The sequence below is a fragment of the Paramisgurnus dabryanus genome, chromosome 17 (assembly GCF_030506205.2).
Source record: "Paramisgurnus dabryanus chromosome 17, PD_genome_1.1, whole genome shotgun sequence".
NCBI lineage: Eukaryota > Metazoa > Chordata > Actinopteri > Cypriniformes > Cobitidae > Paramisgurnus > Paramisgurnus dabryanus.
Window position 1 is genome coordinate 13,858,726 of NC_133353.1, and position 25,424 is coordinate 13,884,149.

General features: G+C 38.0%; 1 protein-coding gene across 8 annotated transcripts in view; it reads left to right on the forward strand.

The window, feature by feature from the left end:
• ehbp1 (EH domain binding protein 1) overlaps positions 1-25,424 on the forward strand; it is a 145,312-nt gene that overhangs the window by 111,715 nt on the left and 8,173 nt on the right. For 6 of the 8 annotated variants that reach the window (XM_065255203.2, XM_065255207.2, XM_065255205.2 and 3 more), the window contains one exon: positions 4,494-4,620. In XM_065255203.2, coding sequence (XP_065111275.1) covers positions 4,494-4,620 — 127 coding nt within the window. The remainder of the gene's footprint in view (positions 1-4,493; positions 4,621-25,424) is intronic. The other 2 variants (XM_065255204.2, XM_065255209.2) reach the window with 1 other exon arrangement.

Consider the following 25,424-nt stretch of genomic DNA (forward strand, 5'->3'; position numbering starts at 1 on the left):
TTTAACCCAGAAATGTGTTCTGTCCAATAGTTACCCAGCCCTGGGTTAAAAACAACCCAATATTTTTTACAGTGAAAGCTCATGGAACTGCCACTTAACAATTCAAACGTTAAACATGTAAAACATTTTACAAATATCTCCAATAACACCAATATAAAAGTGGGGAGGGTTCCTCACCCAATGTTAATCACAATTTTACTTGAATTTAACATTCTCACACTAAGTAAGAGCTTATGAAATTACTTTAAACATTTTAACAATGCCTCATAACAGTTTTAACGTTAAACACCTAAAACATTCTACAAATTAAAGGCATAAAGTCTCACAAATTTTCCAGCACAACCTGCTCACTGGAAAGGGATCTTGACATGGATCAGCAACTGCTCAGAATTTCACGAATTCCCATTTTCATGTCACTTGTGTAAATCTCTAAAGCCTTGGTACTCTGTAAGAAGTAAAAAAAAGTATCACTTGAGCGTACATCTATGTACCAAATGAAGCTAAATGTGTAAATGTGTGGTTACAGTATATGGTTATCCAAACCAAACACTGGTAAAACTATGGTTAATTTTCTAAGGGATGAATTGTTCAAGCAATTCTATACTAATGTTAAGCGGTACTTCGTGTTGGTTTTATTTTCGATTACTTATAGTACAGTCAACGCGCTGATTACTTATACACATCTCTTCCGTTTTGGGCGGTGTTTGTGCACTTATTTGAGACTCGCGCCGTTGAGTATAAACGGCAGCTTTACAACACCAGCCGAGAGAGAGCGTCCTTTTCATATCTACGTTACCCCTCGTGGATTTCCTGATGCAAGATGACGACGGCAGCATGTGCGGCACAGCTTGATTGGCACATGAGATCAATGTAACGCGAGAGTAATAAGCTTTTGAATGGCTCTCACCGAACTTTGATGTCATAGGTTTACTTGTCTGCGCAGTGCTGCATGCAGTCGAATACATGTAAACAATGTGTCCGTTTCGTGATGTCCAGGCCTAAAACAGAAGCCCCTACACTCGTAATATATTAATTTATTTAAAAAACAAAGCACTTTCTCTTTAAAAAGATGCAGGTTGCAAGCAGCCTTTAATGTCTATGTGTGCACGTGTGTGGACGCGGCGCAGCGGCTCTTAATAAAAAAAAACGCACATAAATCTCGAAAAAGCTAACAGTTTTCACACAAATATGTTATATAAGAAATACAAATATAATATTCTCACTGTGAAAGTTGTAGTGGCCTTGCCATTTCCTCACTAAATGAAGCGTTAGCTCGGTGCATTACACTGAGGAGAAAACATATCATTTTATAACAAACATCGTATACCTACTAACCTAGTGTCTCAAACAATCAATACAATCACAATAAAGTTAAACACTCATTTTAAAACATTAAAACAATTGGAAAATCTATCTTGCTTTCAGTTCCTCTGGCTCGGCAATATGCTTTTTGTTTGTATGCTGTAATTATTCAGATTTTCACTTAGTTTAACTTGAAAATGACTTTAAAAAATACTTAAAAATGACTTAAATGTAAATATTTAAGTACTTGTCGGAGCCGATGGTGTAGTGGGCAAGTGCTCCGACATATGGTGCAGTCGCACTTTCGGCGACCCGAGTTCGAATCCCGGCTCGAGGTCCTTTGCCGATCCCGTACCCCTCTCTCTCCACCCTATACTTTCCTGTCCTCTCCTACACTAGTATCTATCTAATAAAGGCATAAAATGGCCCAAAAACATAACTTTAAAAAAAAAAAAAAAAAATATTTAAGTACTTACCATAACTTTATTTTAGAAAATGTCGATCATCAACTCCCACGCACCCACATTTAAAACTGCTAAAGCTAATTATTTTTAGGTGCATGCCCATAAGCTTTTCTGGCTCAAACTACATTCAGTCAACTCAGATTTTTCATTTGACACAGTAAATTGGCTGGGCAGAGTTTAATATGTTCTGTGAATATATATTTTTGTTTTACCCCAATACCTTAAGTTTTTATTACCACAATGCATATTTTTGTTTGGGGAGAATTATTTGAAAGCAACATGTTGAGTCAATACTTAAAGGAACAGTATGTAAGAAATTTATATCAATTAATCATTAAATGGCCCTGAAATGTCACTAGACATTAAGAAATAATTTTCATTTCAAATACTTATATCACTGACAACAGTGGTATAACCAGGATATTATCATTGAAAAAGTGGAGTTGCAGCCCTCAACTGATTTTTATGTTGTCGTTTTGTATATTGGCCACCAGCTGTGTGATTGCAGTACCAGCTTTAGCCACATGTTTTGTGATTGCAATACCAGTTTTGGCCACAATCCTACATACTGTTCCTTTAACTTTCAGATTCCACAATTTTTTAAAATATAAATTTTTTACAGTGTATGTTGCAGTATATTGTTGCTAGCAACCATTAAATTACAGCTCTGTCCATCCATGTAACCATGTGGACACTTATAGTCTGCTTTTCATTAATTATCCAGTATAACTAATCATTAACAAAAAATAATAATTAAAAAGTTAGTAGTGTAAAGTAACCTGGAAGCACAAGTTCCAAATTTATGTAAAGTCCATGAACTAAACCAAAAGCATACAAGCATTGATAAAGATCTTTAAGATTAGGTGAATTCAGCCAAGGGTGCCCATAATTTTGACTTAAAATGTATACTTACTGCTCCAAAATTTCTAATTAATTTTTCCCCTTACCTGCATAAGAAATTGAGTGAAAATTTGAACTTTTGTACAACAAAGCTAACATGGTCATAATTATTTCTTATTAATGATCTAAAAATATTTCCTATTCATTTTAGACCATAATACTTTTTTATACATTTTTATCCTGTAATTGTTATTTCCAGGTTTAAATAATAATTTAAATACCAGATTTTCAATAACACTTTTTTTTAACTCCCTGCGTCTTTTTTCTCCAACTCTGTTCCCTCATTCCCCATGCAGAGATACAGGATTGAGCTACTGAAACAGATTTTAATTATTACAGAACCGTGTATATTGAGTCAAAGCAAAGAGAAATGCACCCTGGGAGAAGTGAGATAGATAAAGAGAGAGAGGGTCAGTTGAGACCAACTCTGCCCCTCTCTGTGTAGGGGTTAATGGGTGTTGAACTTGCCCATTACCCAGCTCAAGCTGAATTACCCAGCGAATGATGTTTGCATTAATATAATATATATGGAAATTTCAACACTTAATTATGGCAGAGAGGCGAGGGCAGGGGGAGGGGGCTGATCATGTGTAAAATTGATTTGTGGGAGAAGTATTTGATAGAGCAACAAGGAGGAGGAAGGTGGAGTTTGATGGACAGAAGGACTCAGGCAGAAAAAGTGCTGTCTTGGGAAAAAAAACTTTTTCCATTTCCCTCTTTCCTATTATAAAATAAGGTGCATCAGCACTAAATATATACTGTATGTATATATTTTTTCCAGCAATCTATAGGTTGTGAATTTAAATGAGCATTACTTTTTCTCCCTGCTTCCTTTCCTGAGAATAGTCAGAATAGAACTGGAAAAAATGAAGGAGAAATTGATAAGCAAGTGGAAAAAACAAGGGGGTTTCACTATCATGCACTTGGAAATAAGCATGCAGTTTAATTACTCTGTTTCTCCTTAATCACTGTCTCATCCCTCACTTCATTCTCTCCCATGAGCCAGAGGCCACGTGTGTGATGGAAAGGGATTGTGTTGACAAATGTGTAGATGAGAGTAAATTTGAGCATGTGTGTGAATCTGTTAGATCCCTACTGATAGGCCCTAAGGCTGTCACCCACCTCTCCAATATATTTCAATTTAGTCTCTCTTTAGTGTCAGTCCAGACTACTGTAATACTTGATTCTTTAATATTAGAGGTCAGTTAGTGGATTAAGTGAGTGTGTGTTTATTTTGTATGTAAACAGAGCCCTTTGTTTGAAGGTACAGAATCATAGAATGGTAAAACTTTTTCAATCATATTATCTTAAATCATTTTTTCAGGATGCACTGTACTTGGTAGCCTTTGTAGATTGCCTTTATGTAATTACATTAAATGTTTTTAATTAAACATATTTTACTTGATAATTAAGATTTTAAAAAATAAGGCTAAAATTTTCACACAAGAAATGTTTCAGACTGTTTTTGTTTTTCTTAGATTTACACTGACTCACTCATTATTATTTTTATTATTTATTATATATTATTATTTAATTTTTATTTCTTTAGTTTTTTGTTAATTGGATTATTGAATTAATGAATATGCTTATATAATTTTATATTACTTTGGGGTTCATTGGAAATTATTTTTAACTACATTTAAAATGTACAGCAGTAAACACAATAAGCAGACAAAAATAGAGAAATTGGCTTAATTAAAGCAATACTCACCAGATATTTTGACCACTGTACCCCTGCATATAAATAACAAAATGTCTATGAACACAGAACGTGATGCTTTAGTTTCCCTCTCTCATCACTCCCCCCTTTCGTTTGTTCTCGTCCAGCAGAAAGCGTTCAAAGACACCAGTCAGTACGTGGTGGGAGAACTGGCGGCGCTGGAGAGCGAGCAGAGGCAGATCGACACACGAGCCTCGCGCGTGGAGAAGCGTCTGCGCTATCTCATGGACACAGGTACGCCGCCCAATTACACTGTAAACAGTTTTGGCAAATTGAGCGTTCACAAACTCTTATGGAGTTTGGGAAGTGTGAATCTTTGAAGCTGGGATGTTGGGGCGGCAGCGGGGATATGAAAAGGGGCGGTGAGGATGCAGGAAGGCTCTCTGGGCCGCCGTGATAAGAGAGCCTTCATGGGAGCTGATAACTAGTGCTGATAGCGTCCGCCAGCCAGCCACTATTGAACAGTACCGTGCAGCCATGCGCAACAGAACCCCATATCTGGCCTTCAATGATACGCTGTAGAAGAGAGAGCGAGAGGGAGGGAGGGCAGGAGAAAGGGGGATACGACAGAGGGGTAAAGGGTGAAGAGGCGAGGAAGAAAAAAAGGGAGGGGTGGTGTTTGGGGGCTGGACCGAAAAGGAAATGTTGAAATAATGAAAGACACATATTAATAGATACACGCGCTCTCTCTCCCGCTCTATCGCTCTCTCTCTCTTCTTCTCACATATACACATATGAAAGGTTTTTGAGCGATCTTTCAGGTGTGTATAGCCAGAAAAAAGGCCGCTGGGGCTTTGTTAAAGCATGGACCTCCGTTTATAGCAAGAATGGCAATGGCACCTCAATAAGTGAAATTGGAGAATAGTTTCCTGCCATCCGGATGCTGATAGGAAACAAATCATTTCTCACAAGGGCGGCTTTGGGAAGTCGGGGGTGGAAAAGGAGGGAAAAATAGACAGTTGAATTTTTATGCTTCTCCGTCACATTGACACGATATCAAGACTATCAGTTTTGTGTTTGCCCAAACTTCCATCCATTTCTCCCTCACTTCACACTCACCTGGACCCTGTTGAAGTCAAAACCATCATGTCCATTTGAAGTTTTTTTGCCGTAAATATTATAGGGCTTGAATAACCTAGCAGGAGGAGAACCGAAGCAAGCGTTTCAGCAAGATTTACACACTCAGAGAGAAATAAGAGACCCTGTTACACACTAGACCCCATGTACAAGTCTCACCTTAATGTGCTTACCTGGCTAATCTAGTGCATGCATTTCAGCAAACGGATGGCCATTTTCAATGTTGTCAGGTTCACAAGACTACATGTTTCTGTCGACTATAGCTGCTACACACACACACACATAAAAAAAAAAATATATATATATATATATATAAAATGGACTTAATATAACATATACTTAATAAAAATGGACTTAATATATACTCTGTGTGTGTGTGTGTGTGTGTACTGTAAATAAGGAGCCAGATGCAAAAGCCGCCAAATGCCACCTCCGTCAAAAATGAGATAATGTTATTAACCAAATGCTGTTGGCAGGTATTACACGTTCATCAAATATGTTCCCTTAAAATCTGTTTAATCGTGGCCTCAGGACATTCACAAATATTAAACTGTTGGCAGAACCTATTAAGAGTCTGATAAAAAATGCTAATTTACAACAAAACATGTCAGACACACTTAGAGGGTTTTGCATCTGAGCTCTTCATACAGTATATATTTATAGTAATAAACATTTAAAAACTACTCCTGATACCCCCTTCCCCCTCTCATTATACGTTCTGCTTTAGTCTGCTGGTTTTTGCGTTTGTTTCCCAGATGAATTCACAGTAATTGGGCTGGTTAATTTATTTACTGTGTGCAGTTCACAGCACATTAAAGAATGGAGATAATTGAACACGAATTGTCAAGTGTCTTCTGATATCAGGCGTATTACAGAAGGGAATGCATATAAAACTCTATTTCCATGCAACCATTGTTTATGGTAATTAAGTACACAGATGTATTCCTTGGTTGCCTTCCAAGCTTATGGCGAATGCCATTGTTGTCTTCTATTAATATGTAATCAGTAAATAGTTTAATTTTCTAATCTGCAGTTAGAGAATTCACTTTCTAACAGCTCTTAATTATGGCAGAGCCCTAATGATGCAGCCGCTGATGGGCTAGAAGGCCATGAACGGAACGCTGAGCGCTCGGGGGAACAGCCAGGCCTGTGGTGGCCCCTGCCTAATGAACTTGTTATTCCCACACCAGAGGGAGCAGTGTCCTACACACACACACACACTCGCCAGCAGCTCAGACATTAACTCTTTTAGCCACATCCCCAGAATTACATCTAAATATATTATTGTCAACCAGATTTTCAAAACGTATCAATTTTGAATGTATTGCGAAATCAAAAGAAAAAAAATGGGGGGATTCACACACTCGCCATTCTGTCCAGGGCACAAAGCCTTTTCGAACCGCATTGAAATTTTTCAGCGCGTAGCATTGAAATGTGTGTAAATGTTATCTTGGCGGCTTTTGATATGCCGCAACCCTGTGAATGCATCTGCCTGACATCTGCTCAACATGCATTTATGCACACATATGATTTTCAAATTGCTTTATAACCTGCAACAATGAACGCAATTATGAAAATAATGGCATTTAAAGGCGCTCTAAAACCCACACACCTACAGAGTTCTCGATAAGAGATTTTAAAAAAGCACAGAGGGAAGAATGAGTTTTAGGTGAGATTAACATATGTTTAAAAATTGCACTTGAGTCTGATAAGATTGACACAGGTTTTATTGCATGCTAATCCTTCCTCTCTTTCTCCGCCGCGGTCACAGAAATACATACAAGACGGATATCATCAGCTTAATGTAGTTTACAGACAAGCCATCACACACGTGCAGGAAAAACACACACACGGTGGTGTTAGAAGAAGCCTGGGATGTTCGTTTCAGTCACACAGACGAGGTCATTTTCATCTGTGTCCTCGCAAGCTTTTTAGGCTCAAAACGTCAACCATTTTTGTTTGTCATTTTATTCCTTTTTCCCCCCATGAGTTTTCCCACATTAATTTTCCATGCCCACATTCCAAGGCAGCGGTGGCCATGCGGAAATAATTGCTTGAGTGTCTGCATTTAGAGATCTCAGCTCCACCAAGACCGAAATGGAATTGCTTGTGTGGCTAAGGCAACATGCTTGTAACCAGCCCCTTAGTTTGACTAAAGATTTAAGCTTGGCTACGTGAGTCGCATAGGGAATTGGTCTCCAAGCTCAGACAACAGCTAGCAGCTAACACAGCTTTAAGTATATTATCAGGCAAGTTCTTTCAGAAACGTATTGCTAAAGAAGCTTAACATTAATTATTGTAACTTTGGGAAGATTACATCCACAGCATGCTTGTAAGCGGTGGCGTACTCCTCTTGACCTCCTATGCAAGAGCTTAAAGACACTAGAATGGCATTTCAGCAACATTAATAGGATAACCAGTATAATCTTTCAGCAGTAAGAGAAGCAAAAGTGTTTAGAGCATAATACTCGCCCCGGTTCTGTAGTCGAGACTGGTTTTGTGATGTCTTCTGCAATCGGCACTCACCAGTTAATATCTGCCTAATCGTAAAGCCTTTTTCTCTCTCTGCTGTTCTCTCTCTCTCTCTCTCTCTCTGTTCAATTCTTTCTCTTCCTTGGAATTTGCATGCTAGTTCGGTACCTTGTCCACTCTAATTTTAAAGACCAAAGACCTCGTTTAGCCTTCCTGCCAGGCGTGCGCGGTGAGAGGCGGAACGTAAGCCTGGGGACAAACGCAGGAATTCGGCTCATAAGGACGGCTTTTAATCGGCACGACCAAAGGCCAGCGGTTGATCAGGAAGGTGACCGTCTATTCAGGTTTAATGCTGGACTATGTGCTCGACTTCAAGAGCTGGTTAACATCAGAATGGTCTATTTTCAGCTGCTGGCTTTTGCGGGCCTTTGTTCCTGCCGCTAGTTTTAATTCTCATCGGACCGTTACGTGCATTTCGCCAATGTGAAGTCATTTCTGCGAGAATGTTACCTCGGTTTATTCACATGTTAAGACGTTAGTGATAATATAATCATTTCTACTCATCTGTTTTTTCTAGGAAAAAGGCCTTACGTCAGGCACATTTAATGATTGTTCGATGGTCAAAAACTATTTAATTAGTTAAGATGCATTGATTTTACATTCAAACCCCCAACCAGCACCCCCCAAAAGCTTTTCCCAGATGTGAAGAGGGTTTTTCGGTCTGGTGTCAGGCTTTCAAACATTCTTTAACAGTTGGATGAAAGGGGATTTTAAGGAAGATTAGAGAACGGGATCCTCCAGGCATTGTCTGAGAATCTTAAGATAAAACGTGCAGGGTGGATAGTGTCTTGGGGGGGAGGGTGTGTTTGTTGCTGGAGATAGGGCCTACATTGAGAGACATGTAATTTAGATTTTTATAACGGCACGGAAATTACGCCAAGCTCTCTCTCTACCCCCGTTTGTTTTCTCTTTTACGCTTTCATCCACACCCCCCCCATGCGTTTTGCAGTGGCCTTGCTGTCCTCTAAATTGTTGGTGTGAAGTTAAGTTAAACGCTGCTACATGTGGCATTGCAGGCAGGCAGTGATATGCCTGATTAACATTTTCAAAAGGGGCACAATGATGGCGCTTATTATAATCTCTCCTTTATTGAAGCATCTTGAGGCCTTTTCATCTCTCCCTCTCTTTGACTGCCATTCTAGTAAGACCCAGCCAAACGCAGCTAGTGCCATGCCACTGTGGCTCCATGAGCGCAGGGAAACACAGAGCCGCTCTCTCAACAACACCAGCCAAGACCTAAATCATCTGCTGGGTTTTTTTTTTCAGTGTTGTATTGTTGTGGCATTGAAGTGTGTGTCGGTCTTTATTTTTATGGTTTTTTTGTAATAATGTAAAGGAGGGATGAATGAGATCACATGCTCTGGATTCAAAATTGATTCCTATTATCACAAAGACTCTGCCTATTGTACCATTATTATTAAATTCAGTTTCTTCGTACTTATTCAAAAATGTTCTCATTTATATTTTGATTTTTAATATGTTAATTTTTATTCAACCTGAAAGCTCTATGTGCAAGGGTTACCAAAACAGTTGGTGTGTGCGCGACTTTGTTTGCATAATTGATCATTATTTGGTTTACAAATTGTCTCCTGACAACATAATTGAATTTCAGTCATGCACTTAATTAATAGACCTTTTCATATGGAAACTGATTAAGACACACTTTACAATTAAGTGTAATGACGTGGGGTTGGCCCGTAATTAGAGGCATTCACTTGCTAACAGCCCTGCTATGCTAGCCCAGTTGTTGTTCATTTCCCTTTGTATGGCCCTCTCTAGGCTACACATTCCTCTAACGTACTACCTGAACCTTATCAGTGCACGGCCTCTTTCCCCAGCCCATCTTTAGCATGCTAAAACACGCTAACGACACCCAAAACAGCTCATTTAAGCTAATGGAAATGACCATTTAAATGCTATTGTTCTGCTGTTAGCCGCTTAGCAGAGATGAAGAGATAGCAAGGGAAGACACTTTTACAGTTACCGTGGGGAGGAGACTCATTACCAATTTGTCCTTAAGCAAACCTGAGTAGAGAAAGAGAGAAAAAATAGGAGGGTTATGGGGGGGAGAAAAGAAAACCCTAGAATCCAAAATGCAGATGTGTGGAGGGTTGCTAATAGTGTTAGCACATCCATTACTCTCCTCGGCTTAATTCATTAAGCAAATTGGGCGGGAACCACATTGGCCTTGTTGAAATACGTGCAATATGACACTGCTCAAATTTGTTCTAACACATGGCCCGGGGAGACGAGGCGTCCGCTCTAATGGGGGAGGAGGGGCAAATTATGCAAAGGCACACCATGGGAGGGAAATAACTACAACACTGAATGAGTAGAACACCTCTGCACTCAACTAACCTCATTTCCCTCTACTCCAAGCTGTGACGCATTCCTTGTCTTCTGTCGGTTGTGCCTTTTGGCCTAGTGTTAATTCTCAGTCTGGTTTGAGAATTAAGTGCCATGATTTATCATAGTCCTGCATAGGGCCCTATCTTGCACCCAGCGCAATTGACTTTGTCAGTGACGCATGTATCATTCGTATTTTGCAACAGCGCACAGCAGGTTTTTCCCTCCACAGACGCACATCGACAAACTAGGGAATGAACTTGCGCTCCCTGGGCGTTTCAGCGCAAAAAAGAGGCGTGTTCCGGCGCAAACCATCCCTGATGCTATTTTGCAGTTTCAAAAAACAATTGCGCCACTGACCAGAAAAAAAAAGTTTAAAGTCAGTGGCGCGTTGCGCGTTGTTCATTATGCTATTTTAAGGGCGCATGCTTGACCATAATGTATAGCGTGCACAACGCGCATACACTTTGCATCTAATCTACACAGATGCAACAGTTATTTTTGCAAATCATAAATTGTTACACTAAAAAATATTAATACACGAGATAAGGGGAATCATAGTGGTGAGCATTGTGGTGATAGTTTTTATTTATTGTGTGGCTGCGTTAAAAAATTCTCATGCAAATAACGATTAAAATATTTTCATAAGTTTGTTGTGTGGCTGTATTACGTTTATTTTATGTAAATAATAATTTAAATGTTTTCATAAGAAACCTTAATGTATATGAACTTGATTTGTTAGTCTACTTTGGGGTTGGACCTTCCCTTGCGTTTCTTGGGTCCGATTTCAAAGCCCCCAAACCCTTTCAGCGGTGAGGGTGGACGCAGCGATGTCCTCTGCTGGCGTCAGGTCCTGAGGCAAATCCACCTCCCGTTACACGGCGTGCCCGATTTATGCTGGCAAGCTTGGGATTCCCCCGTACAAGGACGTCGGTCTCCTCGGCTGTGAACCGCTCCTGGCGTGCGCCTGGTAAATCCGTCATAATAATAGCAACCCGCCACGGAACTTGCGCCCTTGCGTTTAAAGGGAATGTTGGATAGCGTTCTGATTGGTTTATTTGACGTTACGCCCAAACCACACCTATGAATAATGAACCTACTTCAGACCAACCCCTTATTGATTTGCGCCCGGCGCAAGAGTTATTTCTCACGCCGGGAAAATAGCAACAGCGCCCAAGATCCGCCCACAAACTCACTTGCGCGTTGCGCTTCGCACTTGCGATTCAGATCGTTAAAATAGGGCCCATAGTCTTTCTATAGCTCGCTTTTTCAACGCCATGATGGCAGAATTTGGATCCCAGAGAACAAACATACTCATAAGAGAATTCTTTCAATGCACAATTACACTTTCGGATAAAGCATCTTTCAAATGCATGAATGTCAATGTAAATGTATCATGATCTAAGCTGACGTGTCAATAAAATTATAATAACAGAAAGCTTTTAAATGCTTAAAAGAACACTTTTCACATCTGTTTGCTCAGAAGTTACCATTTACTTGAAAGAGAGATTAAACAAATAAAAGCAAATGATGTATTAGTAAAAAAAGTATTGTGCTGTTGATGGCTCTTGCTGCTTGTGCTAATTTGTCGTCTCTACAGGTAGCCATTCCAGCATCTCTCGTGGTTTAGTGTATATCTAAATGGAGTGCTGCTCAAGCTCTGATAACACCCTAGAATTTCACACCTCTTAGTATGTAAACAGAGGGCTTTAAGTGGATGAGATAACAGATATACCTTTAAACAGCTACAACATAAACCACAAAAATGGTTCCAAATAGTACCAAAATTCAATGGTTTGTAATCATAGGGGAACCATTTTAGTGCTACTGTATATAGCACGTATGGTTCTTCATAGGTGCTATTAGGGCTGGGCAGTATGGTGGTCTATTCCATTACAGTGAAATAAAATATTAGACGTAACAGAATTTTCTATTCCGTGTAATGTAAATAAGTGGACATGCCCAACTCTGCACTCCCGCATGTTAGACTGAGTATGACACAGAAACAGGAAATAATCCACTCATAACGATTGAAAGAGTAATTTCTGAAATTTCATCTTTCGTGTCTCGCATACAGAGGTCTCTCAAAGCGGGCGCAAATAAAGAAAGCACTTCATGCACATAATGCTATTTTTTATGTAAAGTTTTCTGAACTTTGTGCAAGCTAAGACAAAACTTGCGTTTATATCAGTGACGTGTGCGCAGCTGGAGCGATCTAGTTTGACGCGCTCATAGTACACATGTATTTGATCAGAGAGACGAGGAATAGATGCAACAGTTAAGGTACAAGTCTAAGAAAGTAAAGATCGACCAGACCAGCTCAAAACAGGCTCCATGATTATCACCTCATAGCCACTGTCATATTTATAATCTCCATATCTAAAGATCTCATAAACAGTTACTTTCCCGGTCTGGTTTGTGCATATTCATACATGTTAATTTTACATGCTTATTTTTAATGTAATGTATGTGTAAATACAAAATACAATGCATACTGCATCTTCAGTAGCCCACAAAATAAATATCTGACAAAAAAAATCTGTAGTGCATGTTCACTTGAACACTAACTTATTTTTAAAACTAAACATTAAGTTAAAAGCTAATTAGTGATTGGTAAATTTCTGCATATTTGTATATTCCAAAAACAACATATACATAAAGCTAAAAAATGTATACAGTACTGTGCAAAAGTCTTAGGCCACCATGCTACCATTAGATGTTTTGTTTTTGCATTTGTATAGTGATCATATACTGTATAATCAGTCTTTTTATTAGAATAAAACCAGAAAATACAGGAAATGTGTATGTAGTTTTAAAAACAGTATAAAAGTATAAGCTGAAGTGTCTAGTATTTAGGGTAAACTCCCCTTCCACTTGAGCAATAGCAGGTAGCTGCTGGATTTCTTAAACCAAAATAAAATAAAATTTCTTATTTCTAATTATAATTGAATGACTTCAAGACTTCATTCTCCTCAAAAAAGCTCAAGATGTATATTTCCTGTATTTTCTATTTGTATCTTAAATAAATATGGATGGACATTAAAACTTTGCTAAAACAACAAAGCTGGTGATTGTGGCCTAAAACTTTTCCACAGTACTGTATATCAGGGGTTTTCAAACTTTTTGTGTGTGTGGACCACTATTTGTAATCAAGAATTTTCGCAGACCACCTCATAATACTCATAATAAAATATGTCTACACAAAGTCCTGAATTTACCTGCACCTCTTAATAGGCTTACTAGCACTAAAACTATTCTTAAAACATATATTTTTTTTAATATATTTTTCTTAAAAATATATATTTTATATTTTATTTTGCCTTTACACAGACCACCTGCAGTACCCTCACCGACCACAGTTTGGGAATGGCCGCTGTATATGACTCATTTCGTAAAATGGATATTTGGTCATACCGCTATACAGCACTAAAAATGGTTTACCGTATGATTACGTAAAGATTAGGGTTATCAAAAGAAATGAGTACCAGTTTGCGTGAAAGGATGGTTCTAGCACTGCCTCTTTCATTAAAGTGAGCTATTGTTCATTTGACCAGTTGTTTGCTATTGTAATCTCAAAGGTATAAAATCGTTGTATGAGTTAGACATTCGTTCATAATTATTAATAACTTTACTTTAGATAAACATTTAACTTTTGTCTTTTGTTTAAGGTTGTTCTTAGTGTACAACTTCTTAGAATCACAATATTTTTTAAATAAAATAAAAAGTAAAAAAAGAGGGGTTAATTTGGGACTATTTTGTCTTAAAAGTAAAAAATCGGTTGGGTGCAGTCAACATTACGTGGTTAGTTTTGCTTTAAGGAGAAGCAAGAGATGCTGGTATGAATGCAACCGGCTTTTTTCCATTTAGCTGTACAGAGATTGTAAGAAGCTTCATGCAATCACAGATACATATGTATGTGCTCACAGCTCCCTCCTGGAAGGTGCCTTTTTACATGTACATGTCTACTGGGCTATCAACCCCCCCGCCCCAGCAAACAGGCCTCCCCTCGGTCAACTAATCAGTACCTCAGCTAGATGCATTGTGACACTATGCAGATGTATTTACATTGGAATAGGAGAATCAGGGGATCCTAAACTCAGGCATCGAAGTTAAAGAAAGAAAATACCCAAGGCCAACAAATAAATGAAAGTTTGCTCAAATCCGTGAGATAATGGGGTCTGTGTTCAGACTTACCACAGTGGAGAGATAAACACAGGGATTACTTGGGGGTTTTGCATCAGTTGTTTTCTGCTGGGTGGCCTTACTTGTCAAAAAGGGGGAAAGGGAGAGAGTAAAAGAGAATAGAAAAAAAAACGTTTAACGCAAGGACATTCACATGGCACATTGAGAAAAGAAGTACCGCTAATTCCATCAAAGCAAGAGAAATCAGCCATTAATTTATTCTGGTCTCTCCCTCCCCTGTAGCTATTGTTGCTTTGGTTGTTGATCATTTCGGTAACATCTGGTCATTCTTGGATGCTTTTGGAGGCCAGCTTGCATCAACCAGACAACCCCCCAAAATTTTTTTACTGGTGTCTTTAGCTGTTGTTGGTGAAAACAGAAAATACAGTGAAAATGACTTACTTTTTGTAATTTTTCAAACCACTTCAGTATTTTACCTTGACTGTGTTAATATTCTCTAGTCAATATTATTCGTTTTTCAGGTAAAATTTAAAGGGAAACATACTGTAAGTAAATTGCAACATTTAATACCAAACCTCCTCCTTAGAACCTCAGAAAAGTGAAGGCGAGCAATAATAGACAATGCTTTATAATATATATTTTGACAAAGGGAGAGATTCAGCATTTGATTCAAGGGCTTTCTGGAGAAGCAGATTATGACTTCCATGGTGACTCCTTCCAGCTTTGGGGAAATGAGCTGTTGACATTCTTCAGGGTCATCATCCAAGATAGCAGGCCAACCAGCAGGATTTACCCGATAAACCCATCCAACTAGACCTTTATCCATTTCACTACGGCGGGGAAAGGCGAAGTGAGATGGAAATGGTCAGCAGTTAACACTGATGGGTTGCTCTTTCCAAAAAAGCTTGAAGCATTTAGTCAGCCACTATCGATCCTATTCTTTCATTTTTACAGATTTTATTTGTATTTATAATAATACAAATTATACATACTTACAAACATATAATCATACATTCACACGTACACAAACACGCACACATGTAAGGAATAATTGAAAATGAGCCGTTGAATAACTTGAAAATAATGCACACCCAAGGTGGTAATGTGGCACGACGCTTATACCACAGTTACCGCTAAGACCTTGCCCTGATGGTTATTGTAAGAAATTTGTTAGGTTAGGTGTGCGTTTATCGGGAAAAAAATGCATACCCATAAAACATTTCTCAACCGGAATAAAGCATCAATCAACCCCATGGTACTGTATGAGTTAATGCATAGCATTTCACATATTTTTGTAATCTGTTATTTAACAGAAATGCTGAAAATTATCTAGGATTTCACCCAAAATAAATTAGACTACTATGCATAGCACATTCACACATAGTCAAGTAATTTAGTGTTATCCGTTGTTAGTTAAGATCTGATAAATCATGCTGGTGCAGTGTGTTTTGTGAGTCTTAATAAATTTAGGTGAGTTTATCACGTAAAGGTTTTTGCGTACCACCAGTGCGCCATGGACTACAGTTTTAGAATCACTGCTTTATTCAGAAGTATGCTTTTCGGAGAACGGTACTGGTCCATAGGAGATGGTTTGGGTGTGAGTGATGTGGACTTTTGAATACAAATCATTTACCTTCGCTGTCATCTCACCAAGAACATCATCTTTACACACAATGCGTATGTCTGACAGTGTTCCACTCTCCACCTTGGTCAAAATAATTTTTTCCCATAATTCTCTTGTGTAACCTGGGGCTAGCGAAGCTCCCCGTGGTGTGCTAGACCCAGAGGAAAGACAAAAGCACAATGAAACGCTGAGCTTACCACCAACCGCTCTCACTGGAGCTCTGGAGTAGGGCCCACTATACAGCGCTGCCTCTCCAGTTCTGTCCCAATGCTAATGAGCCGACTCTGATCTTTCCTCTGCTTCCCGTGTTTTCAACATCTTCAAGGACCACATGGCGCTAGCAAAATAAAGACAACCAAATGAGAATTTTTAACGCTTTTTGTGTCAGCGACTCAGTGCCTTTGAGCCAGCTCACTCATTTAATATTCCCCCCGAGAAAGAAAGACGAGAGTAAGAAGAAAAGAAATAAGGTAAAATGTGCAACAAGGAGTTGGTGGTGCTGGAGGCAAGGGGGGAGGTGTCACTAACATTCCTCTTCCGAGCAATTGCTAAGAATCAAATGATATATATATATATATCGCTAAAAAAAAAGTCACGACCTCCAAATACACACACTGCCGTTAAAACCGACAGTCAAATTTAACAGATTTGACGAATATTGGGCGACAATATGTTTGAGCTTCATGATATCACTGACAGCTTTCAAACAAGAGGTGACAGATAAAGGGTGAAAGAGGGCCCGAGACGAACAGAGGCTCCTGCCGGCTGTTCACACACTCCTTTTTAATAGCTGCGTTCTCTATACAGAGGCACAGGGCACTACCTCGCATTAGTGCTAGAGACTGCTAGTTAATAGGATGATGTCTTTTAGCTTTTGTTATGAGATTATTAACCGGGATAGGTTTCTGCTCTCATCCCAGCCGCTGCTCTGAGGGCCTGTTGAGCACAAGTGGTAAAGTATGGCGTCCACACATTGTGCCGTGCTTGTATAGTAAAAGGCTTTTAATGAAACACCTTTCGGAGGGCTTCACCAGGTGATCTTTTTTTACCGCTCTCGTCTGCCACTCACCCGGCTTTAATTACCTGAAGTACTCTGCTTTTACCAAAGGCTCTTGATTCAACGCCCCTGTGTTCAATGCTCCCAAAAGCAGGCTTAAAGTGGGTGATAGAGGGAAATGATAGTATTTGTCAAAATAAGAATGAGAGAAGGAGGAGAAGACCTCTGGCCTCAGCATTTCCCCCTGAAGGTCATATTAGAAAATATCAATATTACACAGATTATATTTACCTTTTTTATGTATTATTAGCAATATTACCCTAACTCGATGACAAACTGTTTATTACATTTGGCCAAACTTTAGATCTTAGTCAGATTTATGTATCTGCATCATTTGCGTTTCATAATGTGTTAATGTTTGCTTGTTTGTTACATCATTGGAAACATTTCAGCCGTCACACGTTTCTTCACCCCTCTGTCATTTTGCATCATTATTTGTCCCGAGTAGTGTTGTGAAGAGGACTGTAATTGTCATTTTGTAATGTAAACTGCCTGTCTTGGCTGTTATGCTCATCGTGAAGTTGAGATAGTGGACAGGCGGTACAGGGATTAAGCGGCAAGAAATGGACAACACCAGCTGATAGTCTGTCAGTCTGTGATAATGTTTATTGATTAAAAAGAAGGGGGGCATACAAACACAGTTTAATAGAGTCGGAGGCTGTAAACATAGATGAACACATTTTTCATTCCTTCTTAACTTATACCAGTAGGCTACAATTCATCTCCTTTTTCTCTCTGGCCCATATCCTAAAATAAAAATTATTATTTTTGCCCTAAACAGTGATAATATTTCCGTTTGAATGTAGATACATTTTGCCTGTTTGGAAAAACGTATAAAAATCTATTACTTGCCAGTTGTTTGTTTTGCTCAAACCGAGAGGTGTCGGTGCTGTTAGCTGGGAAGGCGAGATTGTTTGCGAAGGGGCTTTTTGTGGTAACTGCGGTAAAGGGGCGGGCGAGACAGAAGTATTAAGGTACAGCCTATCTTCTGTCAGCTCACTAAATGTTCAAACAATTACATGAAAGCAAGTATGATAACAGTGTATGTATAGCCAAGACTTTTCTGTCATTAAGAACGACTTTAGAGATCCCGTTTTCCTCCCGCAGGTTTTCTCTGCTCATTGTCATTCTGCCCCACTTATGAATTCTTTCTCATAAGCCGCAAAGCAAGCAGCTGAAGGTCAATAATACCGCTGGCAATTGAAAACCATTAGTGGTTAGGCATCTGGACACTTTGTGAGGAATTAAATAGTAATTTGCTGTTGGTAATCGTGTTCTGTTATATGTCTGTTTGTGATAATGTATTTCCCTAAACATACTGTGTAAAAGCACTGTTGATAAAGCTTATATCACTAAAGTTGTCCCTTTACCCTTTAAGAAAATATTTAACTCCACAGCTATTTAATTCTGTTTTTGATATTATGATTATACTCTTATAGCGGTTAAACTATATCACCTATTCACAGCTATGCATTTTGCGCATTTGAAATAAATTACCCTTTGCATTTTTAGAAAGGCTTTATTAGATTAATCCAAAGGTATTGAAGATCTTTGTGTGTTCAAAGCATCTCTTGGTAATCTGAAGAGATCGGTCCTCGGATAAATAGTAAACAGGGGAAAGGTTAGTGGTTAACTAGGTTTAAACAAGAGAAAATGTGTTCAGTCTATTTTAAAAGTAGTGATGGGCGTCTTAAAGGACAATGGCCGGGGCTTTATCCTGAGATTAGGTATTGTGGTTAAAGCTAAACTACCTTCCATCAGAGAGGCGCGAGGCGAGCGCAGCCCTTTTAGCCCACGCTAACAAGACTTCTTCACATAGCAGACCCACTCAGAGTAATTAAATCAATCCTTTTGTACTTACCGTCTCTCCTTCAGTGACAAGCGAAGATCTGATTATTGTCTTCATGCATATTCAAAAAGACTCTCTGACTGGGCCTTAATGAGCATCGCACAAAACCTTGTTCATCTTGGTCTTTCCACTTCTTTTTTCCTTATTTATTATTTTATTTGTCTTTCTTTTTCTCTCTTTTTAACTTTTGACAAAAAATAAAAATGGACACAGCTGTTGGAGGCAGAGAATGAACAAGCGATGAGCGTCTGCACACTTACAATAAATTGTAAATGTTCAAAAAGTGATGGAGTGGTGGAGGAGTGCAGATCTTCCCCTTCAAACTCCGATAGACAAATTGGATTACTGGGTATTGGATTAAACAGAAAACGGGTGGATAAGAAATGAGACGAGCTTGCTGTGATCACACGGTTTAATATATTTCTTTTCTTTTTTCTTTTCTTTATGGCCTCTTCTCTCCACCCCCAGCCTGTTTTTTTTCTAAAGTAAAGACACCCAGCTCTTAGCAGGACTCAGGATTAATTTGTAATTGTTCTGGTTTTTTAATGCTTTAGAAAGATTTTTATCTAAATCAAATGAGAGGGAATTTTGTAATTAAACAAAATGCCAAGCAAAACAATCCCCCTGTTGTGGAGGTTTACTTCAGAGTTATTTAGTTTTTATCGTTTAGTCAGTATCTAAATGAGATTCTAATTTAAAAAAATACAACCTCAAAATAACATAATTAAAATTCAATTTACAACAGTTTGCCTGATTACTTAGAAAATTATTCTTATTTAACCACTTATTTATTTTCTAAATATTAGCTTATTTAATAGTTTTTTTAATACATTGCAGTAATTCTAAACACTATTTGCTGTTTATATGATATGACAAATTACTACAGATTTAAATTTACCGTGTGAATAGACGTATAATATATATGTATAGACAATTTGGCACAAATACTTATATCTTTATATAGATAATATTTTTGTGTTTGGGTGATTTTTTCATGTGTTTGTTTGCTGTAGCTGTTAGTAAATAATCACAATGTTAGGAGGAAAGAGGAGCAGATTGTGAAATGTGTGAAGATTTCATTAATTCTATCTGGTTTAAATGCAACAGTAGCTGAGATGACTATCTTAATCTGATTTGGCTACAGAGGCCAGATCACCCTGGCACGGACTCAGGCCCTCAGGCCCAGCAGACGGGTCAAGCCCCTATAGCCTGCTAGTGCACGAATGTGTGGACTGTATAGGGTGTGTATGTGTTTCACTGTGGTTCGTTAAGTTACCGTGTTTCATTCCATTCAATACTAATTTTGGGAGCCAAACTAGAGGAGCAGGTTCTGTGTATTTCTAATTATATTCAGTTCTTTGTTCAGGATTAAACAAAAAATACATGGCAACACAGACAAAGGTTCAAAAAATTTTTTATTTTAGTTTCTATAATTATTTCACTTATTTAAAATTTGTACACAACCTAAATATTTAGTAATATGTTACTTAATTTTTAAATACATTGTGTAGATATTCAGGTAAGCAGGGCAGAAATATGCTCTGCATTCAAAGAGAAGTGCTCAACAACAGCCAAAGAGAAAGTGAAGGCAAAAATCAAAATGCTTAAAAAAACAGACAAATGTATTAGATAATAACAAACTTTTTGACATGTGTACAGGACATAAATCAGACATAAAGCACCAAAAAGAAAAAATTTTTTTAAATGCTTTAAAAAAAATCCATAAATTTGTATACATAATAGCTTACATTGTTTAAGTTATAGTTGTCTTAAAGAAAAAAAAAATGGGCATGAGTTGTTACGGACATCCCCAGAAAAGGTCAGAGTTTAATTGTTGCCACTGTAGAGTGTGTATGAAAGCGTACATGGGTTTGTACGTGTGCTGTTTGTTTTGTGGTAAAGCAATGATTTCTTTCATGCAGTAACCACTTTCTCACTGCAGAAGCTCGAGTGACGGCCTCTGGGATGTGTCTCCTAAATCGTCATTCCCTTACAATGTCACACAAGCTTAATATTACCATTTATTATTTGCTTGTTTCATTTGACTGTGCGTCAGTACAATGACCTGTCAGTTCACACTTTATCCCTTCCGAGCTGCACCATTTAAAAAGTTGACTACAATAATCCAGGCTTGATTCCTAAATCCCAGACACCCTTTTTCGCCTTCTACTGCGTCATTGTCAAATGCAAAATTTCACACATCTGGTGCTGGCAGACATGAGAGCGGCTCCCCTGGTGGAGGCTCGGGGTGTGAGTGACGGAGCCATCGTCCCTCTGGGGGCCGCCGCTGGCTTTGTTGTGGCTAGCGGATTTGTCTCTCTCACATGACCGCATCACAGTCACATGGTACCAAGCAACAGCATGATGAAAAAGATTTGAAGGCGACTTCTCACATCAGACTCTTATTGAAGATCCTTCCTCTTATCTCTCCCCATTCCTTGTAATGGCTGCATGCACACAGACACAAATGCATTGTCATTCTTGCTTCTTTATAAAGTAAATAGTTCTGGTTCTGGGCATTGATTGGTAAATACATCATGCTAAATTTAGAGTTTATATTTTTTACATAAAAAAATATTAAGCACCTGTACGCTATTTGTCAACTAACCTCAAAGCTATGACAGTGAATGGTGAAACATGTTTTTATATTACATTTTTACTTGAAGAAACACACTTGATCTCCTCTCTAAAACGAATGACTGTTCTATACACGGTAAAGTGCACGTAAAGATCATCCATGATCACTGATGCATACGTATGTAGTGGTGTGGTGATGTAAATCTTAGCACACCTTGAATCGACAAAACTCATCACATTAGTCAAAAGAGAGAGCATGTTTGTGTACAGATGCTTATTCTGTTGTTAATGCTGTCAGGAACAGACAGGTATCACAGGGGCATTGAGTAGGTGATGTGATTACATAAGCTTAAAGGATCTTTCATCTTTTCTCCTTTCTCATCCCTCTTCAAAGACATAATTAGTGTCACAAAAATGCTCAGAATACTGACATCAGACTCTTTCTTTCTGAGCCCACTTAACCGGTTTACCCCACGGCTGACTTCATGTCCAAACTACGAAACTCCAGTGTCTGCTATCCTTTTTATACCTTCAGAGGTCAAATGATCCTTAAAATCAAGATGACAAGAAGCAGAATCCGTTTCTGACTTTATTTGTGTCTACTTTATAAAGTTGTGTTAAAAAAGTAGTGCACTAATAATAAAGTGCATAAATTTGATAAAGTTTATTTCCTTATTTCAAATGTATTAAAAAACCCTTCACGTTTAATTCCAAATCAAAACATTAACAAAATGTATAAAGTCAGTCTTGTTCTTTTAAGTGGAAGAAAAGAATATGAATAATAAACTGTTCAAAAAACAGCAACAGCAGTCAACTTTTTTCTCATTAGACACTTAAAACTGAAGAAATTTCTTAAGATTTAACTTGACTTTAAACTATTGCATTACTAATATTTAGTTGCATAACCATTGTTGTTGATAACTGCTGCACATATGTGTCAAGCGAGTCAACCAACTTCTGGCCCCTGGAAACAGGTATTTCAGCCCAGGATCACAGTTCCTGTCAATATTTAGGTTTTGCTACAGAAACTGCGTTTTTAATGTCACCCCACAAGTTTTCAATGTGGTAGAGATCAGGGGATTGAGCTGGCCACTCTATAATCTCAATCCTTTTTGTCTGGATCCCAGATTTAGCTCACTTTAGTTGCTTGTGTCTTAAGGGTTGTTGTCCCCATTTTAGGGATATTTCCTCTACAAATTGCAACATAATCATCTGATGTATTCAAACTGATCCATTTTTCCTTGTTTATGTTATTTTACACCCGTAGTATGAAAACATCCCATTCCATGATATTTGCATCGCCATGTTTAGCTGTCTTTACAGTATACCACAAAATGTTACACCTTTTTTAGTGGACACCATTTATTTATTTATTTATTTTTTATTTATTTTAATTTTTTTGGGACCTTTGATGTGATTCTGCACATGCCGATTTTCAACTATGGTGCTTTACGGGGGCTTCTTGCAAACAGCCTAGCTTAATCAGACGTCTTCTGACTGTCTCAGTACTTACAGATCATTTTGGATCCTCTTTGATCTTTCTAGAGATGATGAATGGCTGAATCTTTGCCATACTATTTTTCAATCTATTTTAACAGTTGCTTGTTTTCGTCCACGTGTTTCTTTTTTTTTGCCTTTTTAACCTTGGAGAACCCACACGGTCAAATTTGGTCGCTGTTAAACGCTGCTACCCAAATTCTTCTTTGGTTCTTCAGGGTTTAAAGTATTTGAGATCATTTTAGCTGAGCATCCTAAAATTTGATGCATTTCTTTATACGTTTTCCCAGATGATCTTTTTAATCAAATTGCATTGTTTCTTCAAACAATGTTTTTAATAGCCCATTTTACTTAGAAATAGCAGATATATTTTTTAACAATGGGGGTGAAATATTTGCTACCCCTCTTTCTTAAAAAAGCACAAAAAGGACCTGTTTTTTTTAACTAAGTTTCTAATTAAAACTGAACACTTATTATCGGTCAACTTTTTGTCATCTTTTACTATATGCCACAAACTCAACCATTAGACTAAACAATTATATAAAATATTATTGATATATTAAATCCCATAAAATTGTATAATATACTGTATCTAAAATATAGTATATCCTCTACAGAATCAGCTATGTCTGGCGCTCTCAAATGACTTTTTTCCCTAAACAAATATTTATTTTCCTAGGAGTTTTTTCAACCCCATGGGTGTCGGCTTACATTTGCTTAAATTTTCTGTGTTTTCTCCTGCTATTATTAATGTAAAACTGCTTTGAAACAAACAATTGTGAAAAGCGCTATATAAATAAAATTGAATTGAATAAAATAATTAGTAAGCGGGATTTGTTATTGATTACTAAACTCCAAAGCAACCTTTGCACCCTGAATTTGAAGTGCATACTGTTACTTAAACGAAATTATGTTGTGTCTTTAAAATTCCTAGGTGTCTCGAAAGACAGCCTAGAGGTGCGTTTGTCATTTGCATAGTTGTTTTTTGGCATAGTTGTTCAAAGCCTCTGTCACAGTCTGAGCTCTGCGTTTCATGCAAACATTCGCACTCCAGATCCAGAAACCACCAAGAGGCATGTGAGTATGTGTTTCTCCTAATACAGACTGGTTGATGCACTGTATGACGGAAGCTCGAAAGTTTTGAAAAAATAGAAAGTTATCCGTTCTCGCGAAGCTTTGTCATACAATGCGCCAATATGATGTAACATATACTCTTGGTTCTGTATCTTTTTCAGCCTGCGGCCCCCCCTTGAATATGGTGCATTCCTATGTAGCCCCCCAAAGAAAATTTATTACATAAAACATTCCAAAACTTAATATTTGAATTAAACAAAACTTTAATTATACAATGTAGTGCTGTTGGTTAGTATAGCCTTTTTTACGTAAATTAAATGATGAATTAATTTATTTTATAAAATGTCATAAAACTGGGCCCCCCTGGCACCATCTCACGGCCCCATCTGGAACTCCACCATATGCCAATTGTCCCCACTAAAAACTGACTGCGATTAATTGCCTTAAATTATTTTAATGTGTTAATGATTAATGAATTAATCACATGCTTTAATACGTTAAAGCTGACAGCCCTTATATATATATATATATATATGTACTGTATTTACACACAAATGTACCCTGAATATTAGGTTATTGAACTGTTGTTGCATGTCATTTGGAGTTTCTTACCCATCACAGCAGTCTTACTTGTCAAGCACCTGGCCCCTGGGCAACGGGCGTAGCCACACCTACAGTTTCCGACTGTGTAAGTTTGGCATCTGGACATGTAGTCCTCAGGCACAGGACATGTTCATTTCGAGCACATTGGATCTGTGGTTTCTAAAGCTTCAAGGCTGTACAAAGACCCAGATTTGAGGCTTTAATCCCAACCAATACAGGAAAATAACCAGCAAACATTAAAGGGGTTGTTCACCCAAAAATGAAAATTCTGTCATCATTTACTCCCCCTTGTGTTGTTATAAACCTGTACGGGTTTCTTTATTCATTTGAACACAAAAGAAGATATTTTGATAAATGATGCTTAGCACACTGTTGAAGGTACCCGTTGACTTCCAAAGTAGGAAAAAAGTCAATGGATACCTTCATCTGTGTGCTTACCATCATTTATCAAAATATATTTTTTTGTGTGCAGGTTTAGAACAACATGAGGATGCGTAAATGATGGCAAAATGTTCATTTTTGGGTAAACTATCCCTTTAATCCTTCCCCTAATCCGGAAGCTGTTTTATCGACAATAAATGTTGTGATGTGTCTAATACGCAGGTAGTGAACACACATCTGGATGGTTTTCTAACGTGCATGTCAGTCTGTGTTGTTGA